Below are 27,292 nucleotides of genomic sequence, written 5' to 3' on the forward strand. Positions count from 1 at the left end.
TTTGTGCTTCTCTCACAGATGGAGTTTGAATGTATTAATCCAAAGAAAAAACAGAAAAAAAAGAATTACAAAAATTCAGGGACTGTGATTGTTAAATCATGTCAGGTATGTTTGGATATTTTTTGTTTAATAAAATGCTCGTTTCTAAATTAATATCATGGGAATATATCCTTTGTGTGATTTTGGGTTTATGGATTAAATTTAGGCATACAATTCCTCTCTCTTCTTGCCCCATGTTAACATTAAGTATAGAAAATAAATTGGCATTTATTGGCACTTAATAAATTGGTACTTTTCACACTTTTGGTAAGTCCCAAAGTACTTCACGATAAATGAGTAACTACACAGCTTTGTGGGCAACTGACACAGCTAATTTTTTGTAAGCGAGGTAGCACAGTGAGATGAATAACCAATTAATTCTCTTCTTTTGATTGTGCGAGTTGAAGGATCAGTGTAGGCTATGACACCAGAAAAATTCCATTTTCTTCACAGAAAGTGCATCTAAAATTGGCCTCGGTGTATTGCATTTGAAAGACAGTACCTCCAACAATGCATTACTCTTTCAATAGTGCATTAAAGTATTAGTCTTGCTTATATGCTTGAGTCTATAATTGGACTGGAACTCGCAGAAGTTTAGCTCAGAGGCAAATCACTCTTGCTAAATCAAATCAAAAATTAAGTTTGAAGTGTTTATTATAGACGTCACTTTTTTGATAAAAACACATTCATAGAACACACTTAATACATATAAACTCCTTCAAGTACTTAATCCCTTATAAAACAAATATTTCCTTCAAGTGCTTAATCTCTAATGAAAACAAATAATTGTATTTACAGCCCTACGTCAAAGGCAGCTAATCTCCTTTATATAAGTGCTTGAAGCTGTCAATCAAACTGAACTTAGACCATAAGACATAGGAGCAGAAGTAGGCTATTCGACCCATCGGGTCTGCTCTCCCATTCAATAAGATCATCGCTGATCTGATAATCCTCAAATCCACTTTCCTGCCTTTTTCCCCATAACCCTTGATTCCCTTACTGATTAAAAATCTGTCTATCTCAGCTTTGAATATACTTAACAACCCAGCCTCTATGGCACTCTGTGATAAAGAATTCCACAGATTTGACTACCCTCAGAAGAAATTCCTCCTCATCTCTGTTTTAAATGGACGCGCCCTTATTCTGAGATTATGCCTTCTGGTCCTAGACTCTCCCACAGGGAAAAAAACCTCTCCATCTACCCTGTCAAACCCCTAAGAATCTTATGTTTCAATAATGTCACCTCTCATTCTTCTAAGTTCCAGTGAGTACAGGTCCAATCTACTTGACCTTTCCTCCTAGTAAACCTTCTCTTGGCCGCCTCCAATGCCAGTATATCTTTCTTTAGATAAGGTGACCAAAATTGTTCACAATATTCTAGGTGTGGTCTAGCTAGTGCCTTGTTACAGGCCCTCCACTGTAATAATGATAGGTTGTGGAAGCTGTCAAGCAGCACTAATCCTATCATGATAACCTTCAGGCTAATGTCAACAGATTGCTGATGAAATTGCAAGCAGCGACATAGCAAGCTATTTTCTTTCCAAAAAAATTAAAGGGCTTGGTGACTTAAATAATTTGACAGCTTGATAGTTCTATTGAGGTTATCCACTTTTTACATACATTCATGTCTACTCTTAACAATCCCAAAGGGGCACCTTGACTCTCCAAATAACTTTGTCAGGTTTAGACTTTTTCCTCAAATGTCTAAAGCCACTTTGAACATCCCAGTAATGAAAACTTGTATCTGTTTGAAGGCAGCTGCACTTTTACATGCCCAGCGAAAATGGTCGGTGTTGGTTATGGGGCTGGGACTTAGAATTGGGGCTGTAGCACCATTTTGGCTAAGGCACAGAGCCTTTCCATCTCCATGAAAAGTCAAGCCTATGACTCCAAATTGCTTTTGCTTTCCTGACTCAGCTCCCTGTGCGTGGAGGGCCAATCCTGAAATTTTCCAAGTCCTTCAGGGATCTGGACCACTTGCCAATTCTATTTTTCTGGAAACTATTCACCTCATCTAACTTGGCTTACCGGTGTCACATCAGGTCATTTATGAATTGCTCATACTTCTACAGGGAAGTAGGAACTCCCTATGTAAGGAATTGAAGCTGACAGCCCTATGCCCATTCTTCTGTCTGGCTTTGCAAAGGGCAATCAGAGCTGTTTAAGTGTCACATAACAGATTTACCTGGAAGGTAGAAGCACAAAGAATAAAAGGGATTGTGCTAACTTGGGTACCTAATTGGCTAAAGGATAGTAGGAATAGAGCAGAAGTGAACGGATGTTTTGCTGACTGGAGGGAAGTACTCAGTGAAGTTCAGTTTTTAAAACTACTTACTTTCCTTATGACCTGAACATGGGTGTAGGAATACAATTTTGAAGTTGGCAAATGACACAAATCTTGGTAATGTAGTAAATAATAAGCAGAATAGTTTCAGGTTTCAGGACGACATGGGCTGATGAAATGGGCAGACAATGGCAGATGACGTTCCCTTTAAACTTTAGGTTGCTTTTTGCCACCAGTTTTTTTTTAATGCATGGTACCTTGAAATCTTATTGCGCAGCCACACACCTGAAGCAAGGTTTGTGTGCACAGCTGTGGGAACATTGGTAAATGCAACTTAATACAAATAAGTGTGAAGTGATGCACTTTTAGTGAAACAACATGAAGTGGCAGTATAATCTAAATGGTACTATTCTGAGGAGGTGTAAGAACAGATGGAGGTGCATATTCACAAATCTTTGAAGCTGGCTGGACAAGGTGGGAAGGCAGCTCAGAAAACATATGGGTTACGTGGCTTTGGACACGGGGTATTGAATCCAAAAACAAAGTATGTTAGTCCTTTACAAATCCCTGATGAGGCCTCAGCTAGAGTATTGTGTACAGTTCTGGGCACCACACTTAAGGAAGGATGTCAAGGTCTTTGCAGTGGTATAGAGGAGGCTTACAGGATGGTGCAAAGGATAAGGGGCTTCAGAATGTGAAATGTTTGGAAAATCTTGGATTGTTCTCCTTGAAGCGGAAAAGGTTAAGGGGAGATCTGAGACGTATTCAAAATTATGTGGAGTTTTGATAGGGCTGGCTCTAGCAACTGGTGATAGATTTTAAAATAATTGACAAAAGAATTAGAAGGGAAATGAGAGATTTCTTCGCACAGAGGGTAGTTCATATCTAGGATACCTGGTGAAAGATGGTGGAATCAGAAAGTCATGGATATATACTTTAAGAGGATTCTATTAACCCCATTGCCATTTCTTCATTCAAATTTAATTATTTTTAAATCAAACCATTAAGTTGAATTTTGAATGCCTTTGTATGTTCGGTAGGAAGGAAGCAGTGAAGCAAAGCAAGCTGAAGGTGAGGGGGTCTTTAGCTTCTCATCACCCAATCACGGGGGTAGTGGATAGAGGGTTGTGATGTGAGTAACAATGGAGCTAGGGTGAGGGGAGAAGAGGGATTGAGTGGATCGTTCTGTAGAATAAGAAGTAGAGGCAGTGATGGGAATGGTGACTGTAGAAAGGGAAGAAGATGGGAGAAGGTGAAAGGAACAAAAGAGGGAGAGAATGAGGTTGATTGTCACTAATGAGATTGAGGGAATGAAAGGGAGGAGGAAGAAGGTTACCTGAGTGCCATTTATTCCTTTCAACTCCATCCCAAGTGCAACCTGCAGCCATTGTGACCTCTTTCACCATCCTATCAATTTCATACCACCCACAACCTCTCCAAAAAGGGAAAAAAAAAGACAGTGAGAGAAAAAAAAGGCAAAGATAAAAGAATAGTCACAGAAACATCAACGTAAAGGCGGGTGAGAAGGTGACTGTATTCTCCGAGTTGCCATATACATCATCAGAGATTATTAAAGTTGAATGAATCAGTCAAATAAAATGAATGTTGAATAAAATCCACGGCAGATTTGATAATGTACATAGTCGTTTTTGCCACACAGTTAATGCAATTAAATATTTAATCAACAGGTTGTGAAAGAATATTCTTTCCTGGACTACATTATGGGTGGCTGTCAGATGAACTTTACTGTAAGTAAATTTTGTTTTTAATTTTAAGTGAATTAATGTAGTATTAGTGGGACTTGCAGTCACTTTTGGCAATTAATTTTCATATTGGATCAAAATGTGACACCTGTCACGTTTTCATTTACTTGGAAAATAATAGTGACTGGAGCTTTTTAAATGAAATGCAACAAACAAGAAGTAAAAACAGAAAATTCTGGAAATGCACAATCAGGCTGCATCTGTGGATAGAGGAAGGTTGGGTTAAAATTTCAGGTCCAGTGAACTGTTGCCAGAATCTTGCATGCTTTGCCTTCAATAAATCTTTTTCTCTAAATATTAAGCAGTTACTCTATGTGGCTACTTCGGTAAATTGAAGTTGTTGGATAATGTGCATCCTTCAAGATGTCAACCAAGGCATTTGAGGAAACCATTGATCCCATAGCTGCAGCAAAGGTCAGCCTAGTTTAATATTTTCAAATAAAGCAGAAAATTGTGGAAACAATCAGCAGGTCAGGCAGAATCTTTGGAAAGAGAAACAGACTTAATGGGCTAGACATTAAACTCCATGCTGTGTTGGAAGCAGTGTGTTGCAGTAGCGTGTGGGGAAACTTGGAAGTTAGCGCAGTGCATCTGTCAGTGACTTTTAATGCAGCTATTGCATGAAAATGTTATTTCTGGGTTTCCTTACCAATCAATATAAGTTGGCGAGATGTCAACTTGCATGAGGTGATTTCAGCTCCAGTTTTTAAAAGCACACTCCAAGAATGTAATTTGGGAGTCGGGAGCAGAACAGAAGCAACTGGCAGAATAGAGTCCGCATGTTCAAAGGCTGTGCCTTGTTTTAGTGACACTCCTTGGTTGTGTTTTAGAGAGCACGGAGAGGACAGCATTGCTTTTTTTATGTGGTGATCAGATGGGTGGGCTGATGGAACTTAAGTGAACCCTGCAATTATGAAGACATCCTGGTAGCAATGAGTGTTGTTGATGGTTCATTGACTGCGTCATCTACTGCCAGTGCCTACTGCTCCTCTTTGACACCTGAAGAGGCTTTGTGCTCTGCACCTCATTCCACCTGCAGGTCCAAACTTCACTGTTGTATAATTTTGTGCAGAACTCAGCACACCACACCCATTCTAGAGAACCTGGCTGATATATATGAATGGCACCCCCAGATATATCCAGGCACTTAGTGTTTTCAGCAGGCCAATGGCTTTCTCAGTGACACATCCTTTCGTGACTTTCATTCTTTTGCTCCTTGGCCACATTGGTTGGATTCCTCATAAGTGTCATCAACAATGTTTTAATTGGGTATTCTTTGCTCCAAGCAGCCAGCCACTAAGTCTGCTTTTGAGGCACCTATCGGGGAAGATGGACCAGTACAGGATGAAAGTATCTGGGCAGCTGCCCAGGAATCTTGCTCTCACCTGCGTAAAGATTTCTTTTGGTTGCACTCCAATGGTACCTTGATGAAGTGGAAATCTTTGCAGTTGATGTATATCCCTTGGGGTGTTTTAATTGCTACATGTGTGCAGTAAATTATGCCATGTGGCTGTGGGAAGCCAGCCAAGCCAAAAAAACCTGACCCTGAGCACCTGCTCATTCTGACTGGCATCATCCCGGGATAAATAAACATAATTGGCAGTCTGGCAAACAAGCCATTAATCATCCATCTGGTAAAGAGTGTCTTCCTCCGAAAGGCTGCAAATGTCTACCATTATCTTGTGCAACAAGAATTTTATATCCCGTGGGTGGCATGTGCCCCAACCCATCCAGCCGCAGAATATCTTGACGGTGTCAGTGAGTGTCCCGGCACTCGCGTGGTATCTCGCTCGGTGGGTGCACGCAGCAGTCGGCAGCCCACCCACCGACAATTAAATGGGCAGTTAAGCCCGTTAAGGAGGCAATTGAAAGTGATTTTTCATGGCCCGTCCACATTTACTGTCGGCAGATGGGCCATTCTCCCAGGCGGCACTTACAATTTTGTTTGAACCTTGATCCAGGGCGGGATGAAATCTCCGTGCGAAATAAAATAAAAAGAGGTATCTGTGGTCTGTTTATTTGAGTTATGCTTTCAAGTGCTTGATTGTGCTGCACAGACATATTTTGCAGCATTTTTGTTGTTTTGTTTACTCTGTGGAGGTGTGCAGCTCCCTAAGGCAACTGTCTGCCTTCAGGGAGCTCACTGGAAGCGCTCACCTGCGGTGACATCGACACCTGCCCCCCTTCCTACCCCTGCCGGCAATGCTGAGCCTTTCTCCAGGCGTCTTTCCAGCCAGCATGAAATTATGGTTGAGTCCCACTTCCTGAGTGCTCCCAGGCCCGACAATCATGCGCACCTGATGAGAGCAAAATTCAGGCCCCTGTGTTAATTGTATATCAATTTGTGGTTCACTATATGCAGGCAGTAGACGTTGATTTGGGTTGTTACTTGAGCACAAATATAAAGAGACACTTTATTTTATGGGTAATCAAAAAAGCATATAAGAAAGATACTTACTGACACTGGGTTTGAGGATTGAGTTAGGAAGTAGATCCTTGTAATATTTCACTCTGAATAAATCTAAACTGAGTAAAGATTGGTGAAGGAGAAACCAGAACCAACTGGCTGTCAGAAGTTTTAATACCCTGAGCCTCCTGAGAAAGTTTATCCTCTACCTATAGCATGTTTGGCATGGTCTGCAGTGAGCTGCAGTTCTCTGTTGATTCACCTCTCTCCTATTGAACTGCAGATCTATGAGCAGCAGGTTGTTGCTGATTCTGCTGCTGGTGCTGGTCATCACCTTAATCCCCACCTGAGGTCTAGATTAACACAATTTCAGCAGCACCCATGCTGATCTAATAGGCCAGAGCTTCAAAGTGCAGATCAAATGCTTAAACCTCCAAACTTGTAAATCTAACCTCCTGTCACAAGTATTGTGAGTAAAGCCTTTAACACAAGCAGGCAAGGAAGCAGCTGAGAGTTATTGGTACTAACTTATACAATTTCCTGCTTGTCCCCAGTGACCTTAAGAGTGACTGTGTCCTCACCTTGTTTTATCTGAGAAGTTCCAGATAGATTGGGAAACGCACAAAGCCGCAATTGCAAAAGCAATATTAATGTTTGCTATATTGAGCAATTAATATATTGAAATTGACAACCTACCCGACCAAGGTTGGGGGGGGGGGCGGTGGGGGGGAGATGTGTTTCCCACCAAATAACATTTTTTCAGGACTTTACCACCCTACCCACCCCATCCACAACTAAACCCATGTTAAAGTTTCCCCAGATGTTTCAGGTCAATGACCTTTCTTCAGACCCTGCATATTTGTGAAGTACACTGACAATGTCTAGTGGTGAAAGATTCATCATTTGGAATTTGGAGAAGATAAACCAGTCATTTTATTTAAATTTCTAATCTGAGATCAGCATGTCAGTAAAGTCCATGATTCTATAAAACAAAAACCAAAGCAATTACAGGAAATGAAGTGGAGGCATTCAGTAATGTTCTTTTGTCTCCATGCCCAGGTCGGTATCGATTTCACAGGTTCCAATGGGGATCCTCGTTCACCTGACTCTCTACATTATATAAATCCTAATGGATTTAATGAATACCTGATGGCAATATGGTCTGTTGGAATGGTTGTTCAAGATTACGATACGTAATGTATTCTTATTTATTTTGTTAATTGTATTACTGTGATATGCTTCAAATACTGGAGAATTCTGATCCATCATTAAACTAATAAATGCACATGTTCTTTTACACTAAATTATAGTTATTAGCTCTTGTCCAACATTTCCAAAAGATACCAATGAAATGTGTTTTCTTTTTGGGTTAAGACCAATTTTTTTTACCACATCTTCCCTTTTCTCACTTTGTGATCATTGATACAGACATTCAGCCACATTACATGCAAATATCAGAGACACTAACTTTTGAGATGCATTGGCACTTACATTGTGTGTAGGTAGATTATTCAATTTTAAATTTCACTAAATGAATCTTGCAACTTGAAATTGTTAAATCCACAATGGATGCACGTTAATTATTTTCTTACAGTCTATGCAGCAATTTCTGTGATCGTGTGAAATAGTATATGTGTGCCATCAACTGACAAACACAGATGTAATTAGAGAATGAGGTTGCCGATGTATCAGCATATCAAATGTTGGTATGTGGTGAGAGTTTCTCAAGAAGATAATGTCATAACCACCCGGCTTTGTAAAGACTGGAAAAAACCCACATCATCCTTTAAAAAGTCATATTTTAAGATGTTTTTATGTCCTGACAATGGTGTTGATTTATAAAGAGCTCGTTTTAAGAGAACAATAGTGTTTGTTTAAAATAAAATCAAAAATACCTGGAAAAACTCAGCAAGTCTGGCAGCATCTGCGGAGAGGGACACAGTTAACATTTCGACTCTGAATGACCCTTCAACAGAACTAAGTAAAAATAGAAGAGAGGTGAAATATAAGCTTATATTTCCCAACATTAGTTATATGACACCTAAACCTCCCTTCAACCCCACCCACGCCATGCCCCTTCATACTCCCTATGCCCACCTATATGTCCTCCATTGCCACTCACCCAGTATCCACCGTGTACAGCCATCAGGAGCCATATAATAACAATGGGGATTATTTTAAATGCAGGTGAAAAGAAACTAAACCTGTAACAATTTAATAAAGCTCTAATTCAAACAACTGTCATTGATACTGCAAAGAAAAAAAACCCAGTAAATCTCCTTAAGTGGTCATTAAGTGGTGTAAACAAACGACCCTATATTCAGAAACTACATAAAAGGCAGATAATGTTATTGCAGCTTCCTAAAACTGTCAATCACTCCTCTGAACAACTGTGTTAATAGACCACCTACTAAATTGAGTATAGCCTTTGGAACTCAACCAAGCATTCAAAATGGCTGCAGTTATCAAAACACTAGTTTGCAGCTCTAGAGCCTGAAACTGAGAGATGGATGGTGTTACTTTTCTGTTTCAAAGCAGATTACTTGTCAATCATTGGAGGTGTTTTATTAACCTGCAGCAGTGGAACAACTTTTCCTCAAAATTAAAGTTGTCTGGAGATTTAAATCAAAGTCCAAAACATGACAAGAGAATTTCCCATCACATTTTTCTATGTTTTTGAAAGGATTATGGCACTTTTTCCAATAGGAATAATATTGTAATGAATCTCAACACTTGTGCAAAACTGGTCAATGTAATCGTCAACTTACCTAGAGCCCTATGATTAATCACTGCATTAAAACACATCTGCGTTACAATGCAGCATCAAATAGTAACATTTGAAAGTACCAAACATTTAACACTTGCCTGTCAATGTTCTAGGCTCATCAGCAGGCTTCTTCCAATGGTCACGAACTCAGACCTGGCAGGTTTTTTTTTTTTAAGGCTTCCAAAACCCACACCAGCATGTGAAGATACTGGAGGGAAGGGAATTCAAACTTCTTAAAAGGGTTCACAATAGCAACGCTAACCTCGGACGAGGTGGGTGCAGGGTTCGTACTCGAGGCCTCCCTGCCCTCAAGGGTGACACAGAAATAGCTCAGGGTTGGGAAGGCACTGCAAATTGGAATTTACAACTAAAAATCCTAATTTTTTTTTTTTGCTTTCCCAACTTCATTCTCACCTCCACCGGGAAACGAAAATCCAGCCCATTGTTTATAAAATAAACTAGGAAATATTTAGCTATGATGATCTGCCAGGTATCTTATTTGATGATACCACTCATTCCTTTACAGAGACAAGATGTTCCCAGCATTGGGATTTGGTGCACAGATACCCCCTAATTGGCAGGTAAATATAAATCGATTACATGAAAGAATATTTTGCTTCATTTATACCTTGGTTGTCAAACCTTATGTGACATTTTTTCTGCTTTTAGGTGTCACATGAATTTCCAATTAACTTCAACCCTGACAACCCATTCTGTGCAGGTATGGAGAAGTGCAAAACTGTGTAATACTGGGTTAAAAATAGTCAATCATGGATGTTAGGAATAATGGAAATATATTGTTAGAAACAGCTTTGATCTTAATTTAGCATAAATATATGTTATCTCATGGATTAGACAGCAAGGCTATCATGCCACCCTTCACTGTCTACCTGGATTTCACAGAAATGACAAGTTGCTGATCTCAGCCTTATTACTGGAGTGATGCTGAACTAAAGGGAGGAATATTATTTCTATAACCGAAATAAAGGACTAAACTGAATTTCCATATTGTTAATGTATAGAGTACTCCAAAATATTTTGCCTTCGCAATCATTTTGAATTAACTACAATTTTCTGAAAACTGAACATAGCTGAAGAAAAATAAAAGTCTGCAGACAACCTTCACTTAAAAAAAAACATTGAGGGTTGAAAATCTCATATTCAGGGCCTGCTTTTTGCTGCTCTAACCCTGTAAGTAATCTCACTGATGAAGATATGGAGCTTAATTTAATATTGTTCCAGCATTTACTTACTGCTCACTAGAACACTTTGAAAAGCTTTTAACAATGGTACTTTAACAAGAAGCCTATGCAGTCACTTAATAAAGAAAATTATAATATACCATTTGTTTATCAATTTGCATAGCAGTGTAAAGGGGCACGAAAAATACATAGAACCATAGAAAAGTTAGAGCACAGAAGGAGGCCATTTGGCCCATCTTGTCCATGCCGGCCCGAAGACACTCAGATGCCCTTTCTAATCCCACATTCCTGCACCTGGCCCATAGCCCTGCAATTTACAGCACTTAAGGTGCAGATCCAACTCTTTTTAAAAAAGTTTAGAGTTTCTGCCTCTACCATCAACTTGGGCAGCGAATTCCAGACACCCACTACCCTCTGTGTAAAAAAAAATAATAATAATTTCTTCCTCATGTTTCCCCCTACACCTTCTGCCACTTATCTTGAATCTATGTCCCCTGGTTCTAGAATTCTCCACCAAGGGAAACAATTTTATTCTGTCCAATCTATCTGTTGCCCTCATAATTTTGTACACCTCAATCAAGTCACCTCTCAGCTGCCTTTGTTCTAAGGAAAATAACCCCAACCTATCCAATCTCTCAAAACAAAAACAGAAATAACTGGAAAAACTCAGCAGGTCTGGCAGCATCGGCGGAGAAGAACAAAGTTGACGTTTCGAGTCCTCATGACCCTTCAACAGAACTAAGTAAAAATAGGAGATGGGTGAAATATAAGCTGATTTAAGGTCGGGAGGTGGGGGGTGGGGGGGGGAGAAGTGGGCAGGGTGGTGGTTGTATGGACAAGCAAGCAGTGATAGGAGCAGATAACCAAAAGATGTCACAGACAAAAGAACAAAGAGGTGTTGAAGGTAGTGATATTATCTAAAAGAATGTGCTAATTAAGAATGGATAGCAGGACAGGCAAGGTACAGATAGCTCTAGTGGGGGTGGGGTGAAATAAGACTAAAAGGGCATAAAAGGTATAGCTTTAAAAATAATGGAAATAGGTGGGAAAAGAAAAATCTATGTAAATTATTGGAAAAAACAAAAGGGAGGGGGAAGAAACGGAAAGGGGGTGAGGGGGAGGAGGGAGTTCAAGATCTAACATTGTTGAACTCAATATTCAGTCTGGAAGGCTGTAAAGTGCCTAGTCGGAAGATGGGGTGCTGTTCCTCCAGTTTGCGCTGAGCTTTACTGGAGCAATGCAGCAAGCCAAGGACAGACATGTGGGCAAGAGAGCAGGGTGGAGTGTTAAAATGGCAAGCAACAGGCAGGTCTGGGTCATTCTTGCGGACAGACTGAAGGTGTTCTGCAAAGCGGTCGCCCAGTCTGCGTTTGGTCTCTCCAATATGGAGGAAACCACATTGGGAGCAACGAATGCAGCAGACTAAGTTGGAGGAAATGCAAGTGAAATGCTGCTTCACTTGAAAGGAGTGTTTGGGCCCTTGGACGGTTAGGAGAGAGGAAGTGAAGGAGCAGGTGTTGCATATTTTACGTATGCATGGGGAGGTGCCATAGGTGGGGGTTGAGGAGTAGGGGGTGATGGAAGAGTGGACCAAGGTGTCACAGAGGGAACGATTCCTACGGAATGCCGCCAGGGGGGATGAAGGGAAGATGTGTTTGGTGGTGCTATCATGCTGGAGTTGGCGGAAATGGCGGAGGGTGATCCCTTGAATGCGGAGGCTGGTGGGGTGATAAGTGAGGACATGGGGACCCTATTATGTTTCTGGGAGGGGGGAGAAGGTGTGAGGGTGGATGCGCTGGAGATGGGCCGGACACAGTTGAGGGCCCTGTCATTGTTTCCAGGACTGTCACTGACCTCATCTCCTCTAGAGATCTTCCTCCCACAGCTTCCATCCTGATAGTCGCCAATCTCGGACAGCCCGCTTCTACCTCCTACCCAAGATCCACAAACAGGACTGTCCCAGCAGACCGATCGTGTCAGCCTGTTCCTGCCCCACGGAACTCATTTCTCGTTATCTTGACTCCCTTCTCTCTCCCCTTGTCCACTCCCTTCCCACCTACATCCGTGATCCCTCTGACACCTTACATCACATCAACAATTTCCAGTTCCCTGGTGCCAACCGCCGCCTCTTCACCATGGACGTCCATCCCCCACCAGGATGGTCTGAGGGCTCTCAGCTTCTTCCTCGAACAGAGGCCCGAACAATCTCCATCCACCACTATTCTCCTCCGCCTGGCTGAACTTGTTCTCACACTGAAATATTTCTCCTTTAACTCCTCTCACATCCTCCAAATTAAAGGTGTGGCTATGGGTACCTGCATTGGCCCCAGCTATGCCTGTCTCTTTATGGGATATGTGGAACATTCCTTGTTCCAGTCCTACTCCGGCCCCCTTCCACAACTCTTTCTCCGGTACCTCGATGATTACTTCGGTGCTGCTTCGTGCTCTCGTCGGGACCTGGAAAAATTTATTAATTTTGCTTCCAATTTCCACCCCTCCATCATTTTCACATGGTCCATCTCTGACACTTCCCTTCCCTTCTTTGACCTCTCTGTTTCAATTTCTGGTGATAGACTGTCCACCAATATCCATTACAAGCCTACCGACTCCCACAGCTACGTTGACTACAGCTCCTCACACCCTGCTTCCTGTAAGGACTCCATCCCATTCTCTCAGTTCCTTCGCCTCCGTCGCATCTGTTCTGATGATGCTACCTTCAAAAACAGTTCCTCTGACATGTCCTCCTCCCTTAACCGAGGTTTTCCACCCACAGTAGTTGACAGGGCCCTCAACCGTGTCCGGCCCATCTCCAGCACATCTGCCCTCATGCCTTCTCCTCCCTCCCAGAAACATGATAGGGTCCTCCTTGTCCTCACTTATGTCCTCACTTATCACCCCACCAGCCTCCACATTCAAAGGATCATCCTCCGCCATTTCCGCCAACTCCAGTATGATGCCACCACCAAACACATCTTCCCTTCACGCGCCCCCCCCCCCCCCCCCCCCCGCCCCCCGGCGGCATTCCATAGGGATCGTTCCCTCCATTCACTCCTCCATCATCCCCTACTCCTCAACCCCCACCTACGGCACCTCCCCATGCTTACACAAAAGATGCAACACCTGCCCCTTCACTTCCTCTCTCCTCACTGTCCAAGGGCCTAAACACTCCTTTCAAGTGAAGCAGCATTTCACTTGCATTTCCCCCAACTTAGTCTACTGCATTTGTTGCTCCCAATGCGGTTTCCTCTACGTTGGAGAGACCAAACACAGACTGGGTGACCGCTTTGCAGAGCACCTTTGGTCTGTCCGCAAGAATGACCCAGACCTGCCTGTTGCTTGCCATTTTAACACTCCACCCTGCTCTCTTGCCCACATGTCTGTCCTTGGCTTGCTGCATTGCTCCAGTAAAGCTCAGCGCAAACTGGAGGAACAGTACCTCATCTTCCGACTAGGCACTTTACAGCTTTCTGGACCGAATATTGAGCTCAACAATGTTAGATCTTGAACTCCCTCCTCCATCCCCACCCCCTTTCCGTTTCTTCCCCCTCCCTTTTGTTTTTTCCAATAATTTACATAGATTTTTCTTTTCCCACCTATTTCCATTATTTTTAAATCTATACCTTTTATGCCCTTTTAGTCTTATTTTACCCCACCCCCACTAGAGCTATCTGTACCTTGCCTGTTCTGCTATCCATTCTTAATTAACACATTCTTTTAGATAATATCACCACCTTCAACACCACTTTGTTCTTTTGTCTGTGATATCTTTTGGTTATCTGCTCCTATCACTGCTTACTTGTCCCTACAATCTGCCCCCCCCCCCCCACACCCCCCCACCTTAAACCAGCTTATATTTCACCCGTCTCTTATTTTTACTTAGTTCTGTTGAAGGGTCATGAGGACTCGAAATGTCAACTTTATTCTTCTCCGCCGATGCTGCCAGACCTGCTGAGTTTTTCCAAGTATTTCTGTTTTTGTTTTGGATTTCCAGCATCCACAGTTTTTTGTTTCTATCCAATCTCTCCTCGTAGCTACACTTTTCTAACCCTGTCAACATTCTTGTAAACCTCCTCTGTGCTCTCTCCAGAGCTATCACGTCCTTCCTGTAATGTGGTGACCAGAACTGCACACACTACTCCAGTTATGGCCTCACCAGTGTTTTATACAATTCCAACATTATATCCTTACTTTTATATTCTATACCTCTGCCAATGAAGGAGCACATTCCATATGCCTTCTTTACAATCTTGTCTACTTGAACTGCTGCCTTGAAGGACCTGTGTGCTTGTACATCAAGATCTCTCACTTCATCTACCCTTCTTAGTATATTCCCAATTATTGTGTAATCCCTGTAACTGTTTGACCTCCCTAAATGTATGACCTCACACTTCTCTATGTTAAAATCCTTCTGGCTCTTTACAGCCCACTCCACCAACCCATCTATATCGTTTTGGAGATTATGGCTATCCTTTACACTATGTACTACTCGGCCAATCTTTGTGTCATCTGCAAATTTCCCATTCGTGCCCCCCACGTTCACATCCAAATCGTTACAATATAACACAAACAGCAAGGATCCCAACACCACTTGAGACAACTTCCCATTCGCAAGGCCATCCATCGACCGTTACCCTTTGTTTCCTGTTACAAAGCTAACCTTTTATCCAGTTTGCCACATTACCCTGTATCCCATGGGCTTTTACTTTCCTGACCAATCTGCCGTGTGGGACCTTATCAAATGCCTTGCTAAAATCCATGTACACAACATCCACTGCACTACCTTCATCAACCCTTCTTGTCACTTCCTCAAAGAATTCAATCAAATTTGTGAGGCAAGACCTTCCTTTAACAAATCCATGCTGACCATCCTTGACTAGTCCATGCCTTTTTACATGACAGTTAATTCTATCTCTCAGGATTGATTCTACTAATTTGCTCACCACAGATGTAATACAAACTGGCCTATAATTGTTTGGCATTTCCTTTGATCCCTTTTTAAGCAATGGAACTACGTTTGCATTTCTCCAGTCCTCCGATACCTCCCCTGTATCTCGTGAAGATTGAAAAATCATCCTCCGAGCATCTGCTATGTCCTCCCTGACTTCCTTCAGCAGCCTCGGAAACAGTCCATCCGGCCCTGGTTACTTATCAACTTTCAAGGATTTCAACCCTTCGAGTACTTCCTCTCTCTTTATGACTATCCCGTTCAATATCTCGCAGTGTTCCTCCTGTCTACTATATCTACATCCTCCCTTTCCTTTGTAAACACGGAGGCAAAATATTAATTTAAAACCCTTCTCACAGCCTCTGCATCTACACAAGTTTCCACCTTCATCTCTGATACAAAGAAATAAAGACAAGTACAGCACAGGAACAGACCCTTCGGCCCTCCAAGCCTGCGCCGGTCATATTGCCCGTCAACTAAAACATTTTGCACTTCCGGGGTCCATATCCCTCTATTCCCATCCTATTCGTGTATTTGTCAAGCTGCCTCTTAAACACCACTATCGTACCTGCTTCCACTACCTCCTCCGGCAGCGAATTCCAGACACTCACTACCCTCTGCATAAAAAAACTTGCCCCACACATCTCCTCTATAGCTTTCTCCTCTCACCTTAAATCTATGTCCCCTAGTAATTGACTCTTCAAACCCTGGGAAAAAGCTTCTATCTACTCTGTCCATGCCACTCATAATTTTGTAAACTTCTGTCAAGTCACCCCTCAATCTCCGTCGCTCTAGTGAGAACAATCCGAGTTTCTCCAACCTCTCCTCATAGCTAGTAACTTCCAGACCAGGCAGCATCCTGGTAAACTTCCTCTGCACCCTTTCCAACACCTCCATATTCTTCTGGTAATCTGGTGACCAGAATTGCATGCAATATTCCAAGCGTGGCCTAACCAAGGTTCTATACAGCTACAGCATGACTTTCCAGCTTTTATACTTAATACCCCTGCCAATGAAGGCAAGCATGCCATATGCCTTCCTGACTACCTTATCTACCTGCGTTGCCACTTTCAGTGACCTGTGGACCTGTACACCCAGATCCCTCTGCCCTTCAATGCACTTAAGGGTTCTGCCATTTACTGTATAATTCTTGCCTGTATTTGACCTTCCAAAATGCATTACTTCGCATTTGTCCGGATTATTTCTCCGCCCAAGTCTCCAACTGATCTATATCCCATTGTATCCTTTGACAATCCTCTTCACTATCTGCAACTCCTCCAACCTTAGTGTCATCTGCAAACTTACTAATTAGCCCAGTTACATTTTCCTCCAAATCATTTATGTGTACTACAAACAGCAAATGTCCCAGCACTGATCCCTGCGGAACTCCACTAGTCACAGTTCTCCATTCAGAAAAGCACCCTTCCACCGCTACCCTCTGTCTTCTATGACCAAGCCAATTCTGTATCCATCTTTACCTTTTGTACCAGTCTGCCTTACTGAAACCCATGTATATAACATCCACTGCCCTTCCATTGTCGATCATCTTTGTCATTTCCTTGAAAAACTCGATCAAGTTAGTGAGACACGACCTCCCCTTCACAAAACCATGCTACCTCTCACTAATATGCCCATTTGCTTCCAAATGGTAGTAAATCCTGTCACGAAGAATCTTCTCCAATAATTTCCCTACCACTGACTAAGGCTCACTGGCTTGTAATTTCCTGGATTATCCCTGCTACCCTTCTTAAACAATGGAACAACATTGGCCATTCTCCAGTCCTCTGGGACCTCACCCATAGCCAGTGAGGATACAAAGATTTCTGTCAAGGCCCCGGCACTCTCTTCCCTTGCCTCCCTCAGTACTCTGGGGTAGATTCCATCCGGCCCTGGGAACTTATCCAAACTTAATATTCTTCAAGACGCCTAACACCTTTTTTGATCTCAACATGATCCAGGCTATCTACACTCCCTGTTCCCTAGACAAATCGACCGCTAAGTCCTTCTCTTTGGTGAATACTGATGAGAAGTATTCATTTAGTATCTCTCCCATTTCTTCTGGCTCCACACACACATTCCCACCTCTGTCCCTGAGTGGGCCTACCCTTTCCCTGGCTACCCTCTTGCTTTTTACATATGTATAAAAGGCCTTGGGATTTTCCTTAATCCTGGTTGCCAGTGACTTTTCATGACCCCTTTTAGCCCTCCTGACTCCTTGCTTAAGTTTCTTCCTACTTTCTTTATATTCTCCACAGGCTTCATCTGTTCCCAGCCTTCTAGCCTTTACGAATGCTTCCCTTTTCTTTTTGACTTCGTTATCCAAGGTTCCTGAAACTTGCCATGCTTATCCTTCATCCTAGCAGGAACATGCCAGTCCTGAATTCTTATCAGCTGACGTTTGAAAGCCCCCCACATGTCAGTTGTTGATTTGCCCTCAAACATCCGCCTCCAGTCTAGATTCCTCAATTCCTGCCTAATATTGTTATAATTAGCCTTCCCCCAATTAAGCACCTTAACCCGAGGACTCCTGTTATCCTTATCCACCAATACCTTGAAACTTACTGAATTATGGTCACTTTTCCTGAAATACTCCCCTACTGAAAGTTTGACCACCTGGCCAGGTTCGTTCCCTAATACTATGTCCAGTTTTGCCCCTTCCCTAGTTGGACTATCTACATATTGTCTCAGGAAGCCCTCCTGGATGCACCTTACAAATTCTACACTATCCAAGTGTAGAACTAAGTGATTCCCAGTCAATATAGGGAAAGTTAAAATCACCCACCACAACAACCCTATTGCTCTTACATCTTTCCAAAATCTGCCTACGTAACTGTTCCTCAATCTCCCGCCGGCAATTGGGAGGCTTATAGTAAACTCCCAACATTGTGACTGCACCCTTCCTATTCTGGAGCTCTACCCATATTGCCTCGCTGCATGAGCCCAACGAGGTGTCCTCCTGTTGTATAGTTGTGATATTCCCCTTAACCAGCAGTGCAACTCCCCCACCTCTTCTACATCCCTCCCTATCCTGCCTGAAACATCTAAATCCTGGAACGTTTATCTACCAATCCTGTTCATCCTTCAACCAAGTCTCTGTAATAGCAATAACATCATAGTCCCAAGTACTAATCCAAGCTCTAAGCTCATCTGCCTTGCCTGTTGTACTTCTCGCATTGAAACAAATGCATTTCAGACCCCCAGTCCCACTGGGTTCAGTAATTTCTCCCTGCCTGCCCTTCCTCTTAGTCCTACAGGCCATATTCACTGGTTCCCAGTCATTTATTTCACCTGCTGACCTATTGCTCTGGTTCCCACCCCCCTGCCATACTCGTTTAAACCCTCCCGAGTGACACAGCCAGGATATTGGTGCCCCTCCAGTTTAGATGCAACCAGTCCTTCTTGTACAGGTCCCACCTGCCCTAGAAGAGATCCCACTGATCCAGATTTCGGAAACCTCCCTCCTACACCATCTGTTCAGCCACGTGTTCAGCTGCACTATCTTCCTATTTCTAGCCTCACTAGCACGTGGCACAGGGAGTAATCCTGAGATTACAACCCTAGAGGTCCTGTTTTTTAACTTTCTGCCTAACTCTCTGAACTCCCCCTGCAGGACCTCGTCACTCTTCCTGCCTACGTCGTTAGTACCAATGTGTACCATGACCTCTGGCTGTTTTCCCTCCCCCTTCAGAATGTCCCGTACCCGATCAGAGACATCCTGGACCCTGGCACCAGGGAGGCAACATACCTTCCTGGTGTCTCTTTCACGACCACAGAAGCGCCTTTCTGAGCCCCTGACTATAGAGTCCCTTATGACACTTGCTCTTCTGTGCTTTGACCGCCACCCCCTCCCGCTGAACAACAGAGACAGCCGTGGTGCCACTGCTCTGGTTACTGCTGTTGTTTAGGTCCCACTTTTTCCTTAACTAACCTTTTAGCATTAATGTATTGGTAAAACATCTTTGGGTTATCTTTTAACTTTACTTGCTAATCTTTTTTCATGCCTTCTCTTTGATTTCCTTATTTCCTTTTTTACTTCGTCCTTGCACTTCCTATATTTGTCTAGGCTATCTGCAGTGCATAGTTCTTTGTGCCTATCGTTCACTTTCTTTTTCTGTTTGATCTTCCCCTGTATTCCTCTAGACAACCAGGGGATAGGTAGGATAATACATGCTATTGTTGTTGTTAAATTAGAAAACAAAGTGCAAAGGGTATTTTTGACTGCAAAATTCATCAATGAACAAATTTTTCTCAACCCCACCCTCCAAAAATATTCAATCTAATCTAAAAGGCTCAATGAATTATTATAATAATCGCCTGAGGTGGTTTTGGTTCCTATGTTTTTGTGCTCATTATATTTTCTTAGCTTGGCAATTGACACCTGTGTGTGACTCAAATGCAGGATCATAGACACTGTAACTAAGCAGTTGTGTCACTAAACCTGCAACCTCAGGACCAAGTCCATGCTGGATTTTTGATCTCGTTGGGTCGGACATGTAGAGCGTTGAGGGCATGTTTTTCAAGTAACAATTGCAAAGGGCAATTTTCTAAAAATTAGAGAAAATGCTGCATGATGAGGCAGGAATTTTTTTGGAGCAGCTTCAGTCAGTGTTACTTTGCCAGATGTGTGGCAAGCTCTGTTTATGCATATAAATGGAGTTCCCATTGCACTTCAATAATGTGATGGTGATGGAGTGAGAGTAGCTGCAAGGAATTTCACAGCTATAAAATTAGATCAAAAATATTGATGAGGCAAAGTCAGGTGATGGCTGCTTAAAAATTGTCCGGTTTTTGGATAACTGGATTTGAGACACAGTACTTGTATTAACTAATGATTGAAGTACTGGAAGGCAGGAAAAATGCCATAAGTATTATGACTTTTTTGATGTGCATTTTTCAGGTGAGATTAAAAAGTACCAATGTAACCTCCCTCTATCATTTTAGCATAATTTTTGTTCCAAATGAGACTTTGAGTATGTGGAATGGAGTTTATTTTAACATTTGTTAATGAGTGAGTGAAGATGTTTGCAAACACAGACATTCAGTTATTTTATATTGTCATGTCACATTCATAACTTTAAAAATACAAATACTATTCAATGAGGAATCTTTGAATTGACTTTAAACGGACAATGTGCTGCAACAAAGATGGCTACCGGAGGCCAGAATGCCTGGGTCAGTGTATTCAAGGACTGACTCGCTGTCTCACAAGAACAAGAAGGTGCTTTCCAGATTAAAAGGTGTTAATTACACACAACTCAAAGACCATCAGAAGGTATTCATGAATTGAATGGGTATTTTGAAAGAAAAAAATTGCCTTAAACCATTAAAATGGATGTCTCAAATCAATGGAACAGTAATCCAGGAACAATAAAGTAGGACACCATCATAAAACAGAATTACCTGGAAAAACTCAGCAGGTCTGGCAGCATCGGCGGAGAAGAAAAGAGTTGACGTTTTGAGTCCTCATGACCCTTCGACAGAACTAAGTAGAAATAGGAAAGGAGTGAAATATAAGCTGAACCATCATATTTGGTAGAGAAACCACAATTGCAAGGAGTCAAATGGTGAAATAGACATGTTTGCCCTTTTACCTATTTAAATGAGGAATGCTGTCTGCAGAGAAATGGGAGACAAAGAATAAGCAGTACCATCTGGGCCTGAGAAAGATCTGAAGGCTGTAGGATCATAAGATCTCCAAGCCTGTTACGTTTCTGGTCCACCAAAATGGCAAACTGACCTCCTGGTAACAGGACTACAAGAAACTGACTGTGACCTGCAGAAAGTCCATTACCTTGAGAAAATCCTGCAAACAACTTCAACAGATGACTTTGGCTGTTGAGCTCACCTCAACTGCACTTTAGGTGTGACGAAGACATGCAACATTGACCTTCAAAAGTTGTAGAAGTGCACTATTCTTTTCAATTGTACTTTCTTTGAGGGTGTTTTTGTGTGTGTGGTTACGGAGTGGGTTCTGTGGTGTTAGACTTCAGGATGAATGCTTAAATAAATAATCATCTTTCTTTGTTTAAACCCATGAAAAGCTTGCCACTGGATATTGAAATCATCCATACACTCAGGAGTTTTAAAACATAGACATCTTCCTCTCAAAAAAAACTCTCTGATTATGAACAGTTGGAAAAGGGATGAGGATTTTGGCTGTTCTCCCTCAGCCAGCCCATAACAGTACGTTAAATCATTTTGAGAATTTAAAAAAAAAAATTACATCTTAGTCTGCTAGAGCCCCAGGCTTGAGTTTTGTAACCAGGCTGTTGCTCTCCTAAATGGCCCCTAATGCCTGAGTTCCCAGTCTGCCCTTAGATACTATCACCAGGAGGTTTGGATTATAAGTCAGACATAGCGCACAGTGATGAATAATGTGAGAGAAAGTCAGCTGAGTTTTTAAGAAGAGAAAATACTTTGAGTGTTTCTTCTTCTGTGGTTTTTGACAAAACATTTGTAATAGAGTTTGCTTTAATTTACTGTACAGAATGCTCACAATGGAGTCGGGCTGTTATGTGGTCAGAATGCCTGACACTCGCTTACCAAAGCAAATCTTCTTTGGAGAGCTCGAGTCTGGGGTGCACTCTCATGGCAGTCAAACAAGCTGCTACAAGGACACACTGAAGGCTTCACTTGGGACTTTTCATATCGACATCAAGTCCTGGGAGAAGTTTGCCCAAGATTGCACAACCAGATAGAAATCAATGCAGCATCCTTTGAAAGCAATCGCATATCAGATGCAAGGATAAAATGCAAAGGAGAGGAAATCCAGAGCTAATAACTTGTCCAAAACTTGATCACCTGTGGTATCCTGAACTATGAACCTTCCAACTGTAGATCAGCCTTAGCAGTCACCTACGTGCCTAGTGGAACCCTATCGAACACCCTGGATGATGAATATGGGCATCTTTACCTCGAAGGGCAACCTGAGACAAATAACAATACAGTAGGATGTATGTGTTGCCTCAGAATTTAGGAACCACAGATTCTCCCAGTAGTTTGCTTTTGACAGTCGGAGAATGCGGTTGTTGCTAGTTTGTGTATTGTTAAAATTTGTCCTTTATTGTGCAGACTTGTATGGCTCTTTTATTAAAGTTGGTTTTTCACAGGTTTAATTCAGTAAATATTTTGAAAAGGGGATATTTTTCATGTTATGTTGAGCTTCAAGGTAGTTATCATAAAGAAATTGCATATTCATACCAAGCACTTCCTTATGTGCGTACGAGCACATAGTTGGCAGTTCTATTTCAAGCTGCAAGTTGCTCATGAAAGGGTAGCCTCAATACATTGCAATGTTGTAACATATTACAACATTGCATAGAACTAGATGGCAATTACAACACAAAAAAGCTGTTCAACACAACCAGTCTGCTGTCTTATTTATCTTCCACATGAACAGTAGTTCTAGTGCCAATGTTACCTTTTTATTCCCAATTTTCTTTAATTCCCCTTTTGTTTTAACCACACATCTAGCCTAGCTTTAAAAGTTGACATTGGCCCAGAGCTTCTGATGCCAAAGGCAGTGAATGCTGAGACCTTGAATAAAAACACAATGCTTGAAAAACTCAGCAGGTCTGGTAGCATCTGTGGAATGAGAAACAGGGTTAAATTTCGAATCCAGTATGACTCTTCATGTGAACTGGGTTCTGAAGAAGTCATATTGGACTTGAAAGCAGAAGAGGTTAATCAGGATGTTGCCTGGGCTGGAGCATTTCAGCTATGAAGAGAGACTGGATGGGCTAGGGTTGTTTTCCTCAGAGCAGAGAAGGCTGAGGGGGGACCTGATAGGTATACAAAATTATGAGGGGCATAGATAGGGTAATTGGAAGAAATTTTTCCCCTTAGCGGTGTCGTCAATAACCAGGGGGCATAGATTTAAGGTAAGGGGCAGGAGGTTTAGAGTGGATTTGAGGAAACATGTTTTTCACTCAGAGGGTGGTTGTAATCTGGAACACACTGCCTGAGGGGATGATAGAGGCAGGACCCCTCACAACATTTTAGTAGTATATAGATGAGCACTGAAACGCCATAGCATACAGGGCTACAGGCCAAGTGCTGGAAAATCATGGGATTAGAATAGATAGATGCTTGATGGCTGGCATGGACACGATGGGCTGGAGGGCCTGTTTCTGTGCTGTATAACTCTGACTATTGGACTTGAAACGTTAACTCTGTTTCTCTCTCCACAGATGCTGCCAGATCTGCTGAGTTTTTCCAGCACTTTGTTTTTACTTCAGATTTCCAGCATACATAGTATTTTGCTTTTAATTCTGAGACCCTTACTGCTATTGAGGGTCGCAATGACAGTGGAAGTTCTGGGGAGCTGATTTATGCCAAAAGTTGGAACTTATGATACCTCAGAAAGGGCTCCATGTAAACCCTTGCTGATGGTTTTCCCCATGATCTGTAAACACATAAACTTGAACAGTTTGCCCTACACTTAGATAAAAACAAAAAAACTGCGGATGCTGGAAATCCAAAACAAAAACAGAATTACCTGGAAAAACTCAGCAGGTCTGGCAGCATCGGCGGAGAAGAAAAGAGTTGACGTTTCGAGTCCTCATGACCCTTCGACAGAACTTTTCGACAGAAAGTTCTGTCGAAGGGTCATGAGGACTCGAAACGTCAACTCTTCTCCGCCGATGCTGCCAGACCTGCTGAGTTTTTCCAGGTAATTCTGTTTTTGTTTTGCCCTACACTTACCTGGTTTTTATAGTGATTTACTTAGAGCTGTTCCTAGTAGGCTTAAAGCCAGCTCGGGAGCACAGCTCCAAAGCACTCCAGCACAATGGCAAACCCACACAGCTCAACCCCCATACAGTTCACCTGCTGACGCAGGGGCTAGGGGGTACAGTGGGGCAAGCATTGGGGAGGTTTGGGAGAGCATTGTCATGGGGGTGTTGAGATTTTTTTTTGCCGGGATGAACTGTCGGGAGGGTTGGAGGGTTGTGAGGAGTGTTGGGGGGTGGGGTGGTGGGAGAGATTGAGCCATGTTACGAGTGTGAGGTTGGGGGATGGACCTAACAAAGCCAGGGATATTGAAAAACTCTGCAGGTTAATGAAGACAGATCTTAAGGGGTGTGTCTTCAGTTCAAGACGAAAAAGAGGCATGACTTCACTGCTGTTACACCTTGCCACTAGGTCTCACCACTCTGCTTGTCACTGGAACTGGAACTAAGGCTCCAGTGTAAAATGGCAAGCATGCAGTTTTAAACTGGATCAGTGGGTGTGCTTGCCCGCTGCCCTCTGACTGGAAGATCTGGGTAATTGTCTCTGCTTCAGTCATTAAATTTAATGTATTCCACAACTTCAACTCTGCTTAAAACGAAAAGTATTTCCTGCTCTCTGTCTAGCACTCCCTTGGGTTGGCACTGAAGTGTCAGCTGATGAAATTGTGCTTGGGTGCGGCTTGGATCCACAGGCATCTGCCTTGGGAGTTCTACCAAGGCTAACATCCAAATTCCAGATTATTTTGAATCTTTTTGGGAGAAAAAGCAAATTACCTTTAAAAACCTCAAGACTAGGAGAGACCCCTTTTGCATCAATTCTCAGAAATCTACAGATGCATGGTGCAATTTTTTTTCAGTTTCATGTGCAGAGTGCACATACATAGGACAGAATTTTCCCATTGGCATGCGGGGCGGGCCCCACACATCCGCGCGTAAAATGACGTGCGGTGATGCCGGGCGAGCATCCCGATGTCATCACGATATTTTGCTGGGCGGGCATGCAATGATATCTGCTGTGTGCTCGCCATTAATTAACGGGCCACTTAAGGCCCTTGACTAACCAATCGACACCGATTTTTCAGTACCCATGCGATCTTCAGGTCAGCTCATGGGCACAACGGGCAGATGGGTAGGACACATTTGTATAAACCTCATCCTTGGGTGGGATAAGAGGGCTCAGTGGGGTAGCAAGTATGATTTCTCAAGTATTGATTTTTCCAAGTTACTGATACTTGCCTGTGTGACCTGCAATACTTCAAAACACGTACCAACTGCTTTGTCTGGACTCTTAACCTTCAGGTCAGCACTCTGTAGTGAGAAATCTTTTTTGGGCCTGCAGAATGGGTGCTGGACTCTCCTCTGGAGGCACCTCCTCTGAGGAGCAAAGGAGGGCTAGAAGGGGGAGGAGGCCAGGAGTGCACATTCAGCCTCCAGGGGAGCCACCTTTGGGAGGACAGGCACAGGTACAAGGGGCGCAGGGCCAAGAGGTAGACCAAGGCAGAAGGGGCCGCAGAAGATGCCCCTATCCTGCTGACAGGGTATACAGGCAGCGAAGCAGCTACCTCAGTATGTTTGAGGTGCAGTGCCAAAGGAGGCTCCGTCTCTTAAGGGAGACAGTCAACTATATCTGTCAGATGAGAGGCCCTGAGATCTCTGCTAACTGTGCGGGTGGACACCCCATGCCAGTGGCTCTAAAAGTCTCAGCTGCCCTCGACTTCTATGCCTCTGGCTCCTTCCAGGGCTCGATGGGTGATCTTTATGATGTCTCTCAATCAGCTGCCCACACTCGTGTCAAGCAGGTTCCAGACGCTCTGTTCAGCCGTGCATTGACCTTCATCCACTTCCGTTGGGACCAAGCCAGCCAGACACAGTGAGCCAGAGGCTTTGTGGCCATTGCTGGCTTCCCCCGCGTCCAGGGTGCAATAGACTGTACACATGTGGCCATCAAAGCACCAGCAGGTGAGCCCAGTGCCTTCGTCAACAGGAAGGGCTTCCACTCCATGAACGTGCAAATAGTGTGTGATCACAGGATGTTGATTCTACAAGTCTGCAAGGTACCCAGGCAGCTCCCACAACGCCTACATCCTCTGATGCTCCCAGATGCTGGGGCTCTTCAGTGCTCCAGCCCGACCTGATGGATGGCTTTTGGGTGACAAGGTCTATCCCCTCAAGTGGTTCATGACGCCTCTCTGCCATACAAGAACAGAGGCTGAGCAGCGGTACAATAGGAGCCACACCTCCACAAGGGCTGTGGTGGAGAGAATTATCAGTCTTCTCGAGATGCATTTCCTATGCCTGGACAGCTCATGGGGCGCTCTCCATAACCTTGCGCTGGAAAGGGGGGACGCAGTGGACGATGAAGATGTAAACGTAGTGGCTGTGGCTGCACACGTTGAGTCTAGCAGTGAGTCCAAGGATGAGCATGCACAGGGAAGTGCTGAGTAAGCAGACGTTGACATGGGAACACTGCAGGGAGGCAGGGACACCCAGGAGACTTTAATCCAACAAATCTTCAGCTAGCACACCGCAGATGGATCTCTAAGACAAGCCTGGGCTGTAGGCTCCATACTCGATACCCAAGTGCCAAATTTTCCAGGTTAGGAGCAGTAACTAAGGGCCTTTTTAATAAAGCTGAATGTCCCACAAAGCACTCCTAACATCTTTGGAAACCACAAAGATGCAGAAGAAAAGAGGCACCCTCAGCCATGGTCACATGTCTGAATTTAATATCACAGGCAAAGAAACTTATGAAACAAAATGACAATGGGGTTCCAAATCAAAGCAAATCATAGAGACCTCATCTCGGGCCAACACAAAAGCACCAGTCATAAACCTGTGGTGTGCCTAAAGTGCCTTATGTTTTTGTTTCCAGATGCTGTGTCTTGGTGCTGCCCCATCGCTGGGAGTGGCATCTGAAACAGCCTGCCGACTCTGCTGTCCTGTTGGCCTCGATGACCTTGGTGGCCGTCCTCTGGCCCATGGAGCCTGTGCTGGCCCCACCTGGGAGGGAGTGGGCAGTTCCACAGCTAGCATCTCCCCAGTTGTCGCAGCCTCACCGGATGCTACAGTTACTGGGAGAGGGATGGAGGAGCTGCTGCCCTCATCCTAAGCGCCCTGAGAGGTGCCCGCAGAGATGACAGGCAGATGCTGCGCGGA

At 43.3% G+C, this 27,292-nt stretch overlaps 1 protein-coding gene across 2 annotated transcripts in view; it reads left to right on the forward strand.

The window, feature by feature from the left end:
• Nucleotides 1–27,292, forward strand: part of LOC121278925 (copine-3-like) — a 105,124-nt gene that overhangs the window by 65,854 nt on the left and 11,978 nt on the right. For both annotated transcript variants that reach the window (XM_041189480.1, XM_041189481.1), the window contains exons 9-13: nt 19–105; nt 4,012–4,071; nt 7,553–7,686; nt 9,787–9,841; nt 9,930–9,981. In XM_041189480.1, coding sequence (XP_041045414.1) covers nt 19–105; nt 4,012–4,071; nt 7,553–7,686; nt 9,787–9,841; nt 9,930–9,981 — 388 coding nt within the window. The remainder of the gene's footprint in view (nt 1–18; nt 106–4,011; nt 4,072–7,552; nt 7,687–9,786; nt 9,842–9,929; nt 9,982–27,292) is intronic.

The sequence above is a fragment of the Carcharodon carcharias genome, chromosome 6, assembly GCF_017639515.1.
Source record: "Carcharodon carcharias isolate sCarCar2 chromosome 6, sCarCar2.pri, whole genome shotgun sequence".
Lineage (NCBI taxonomy): Eukaryota > Metazoa > Chordata > Chondrichthyes > Lamniformes > Lamnidae > Carcharodon > Carcharodon carcharias.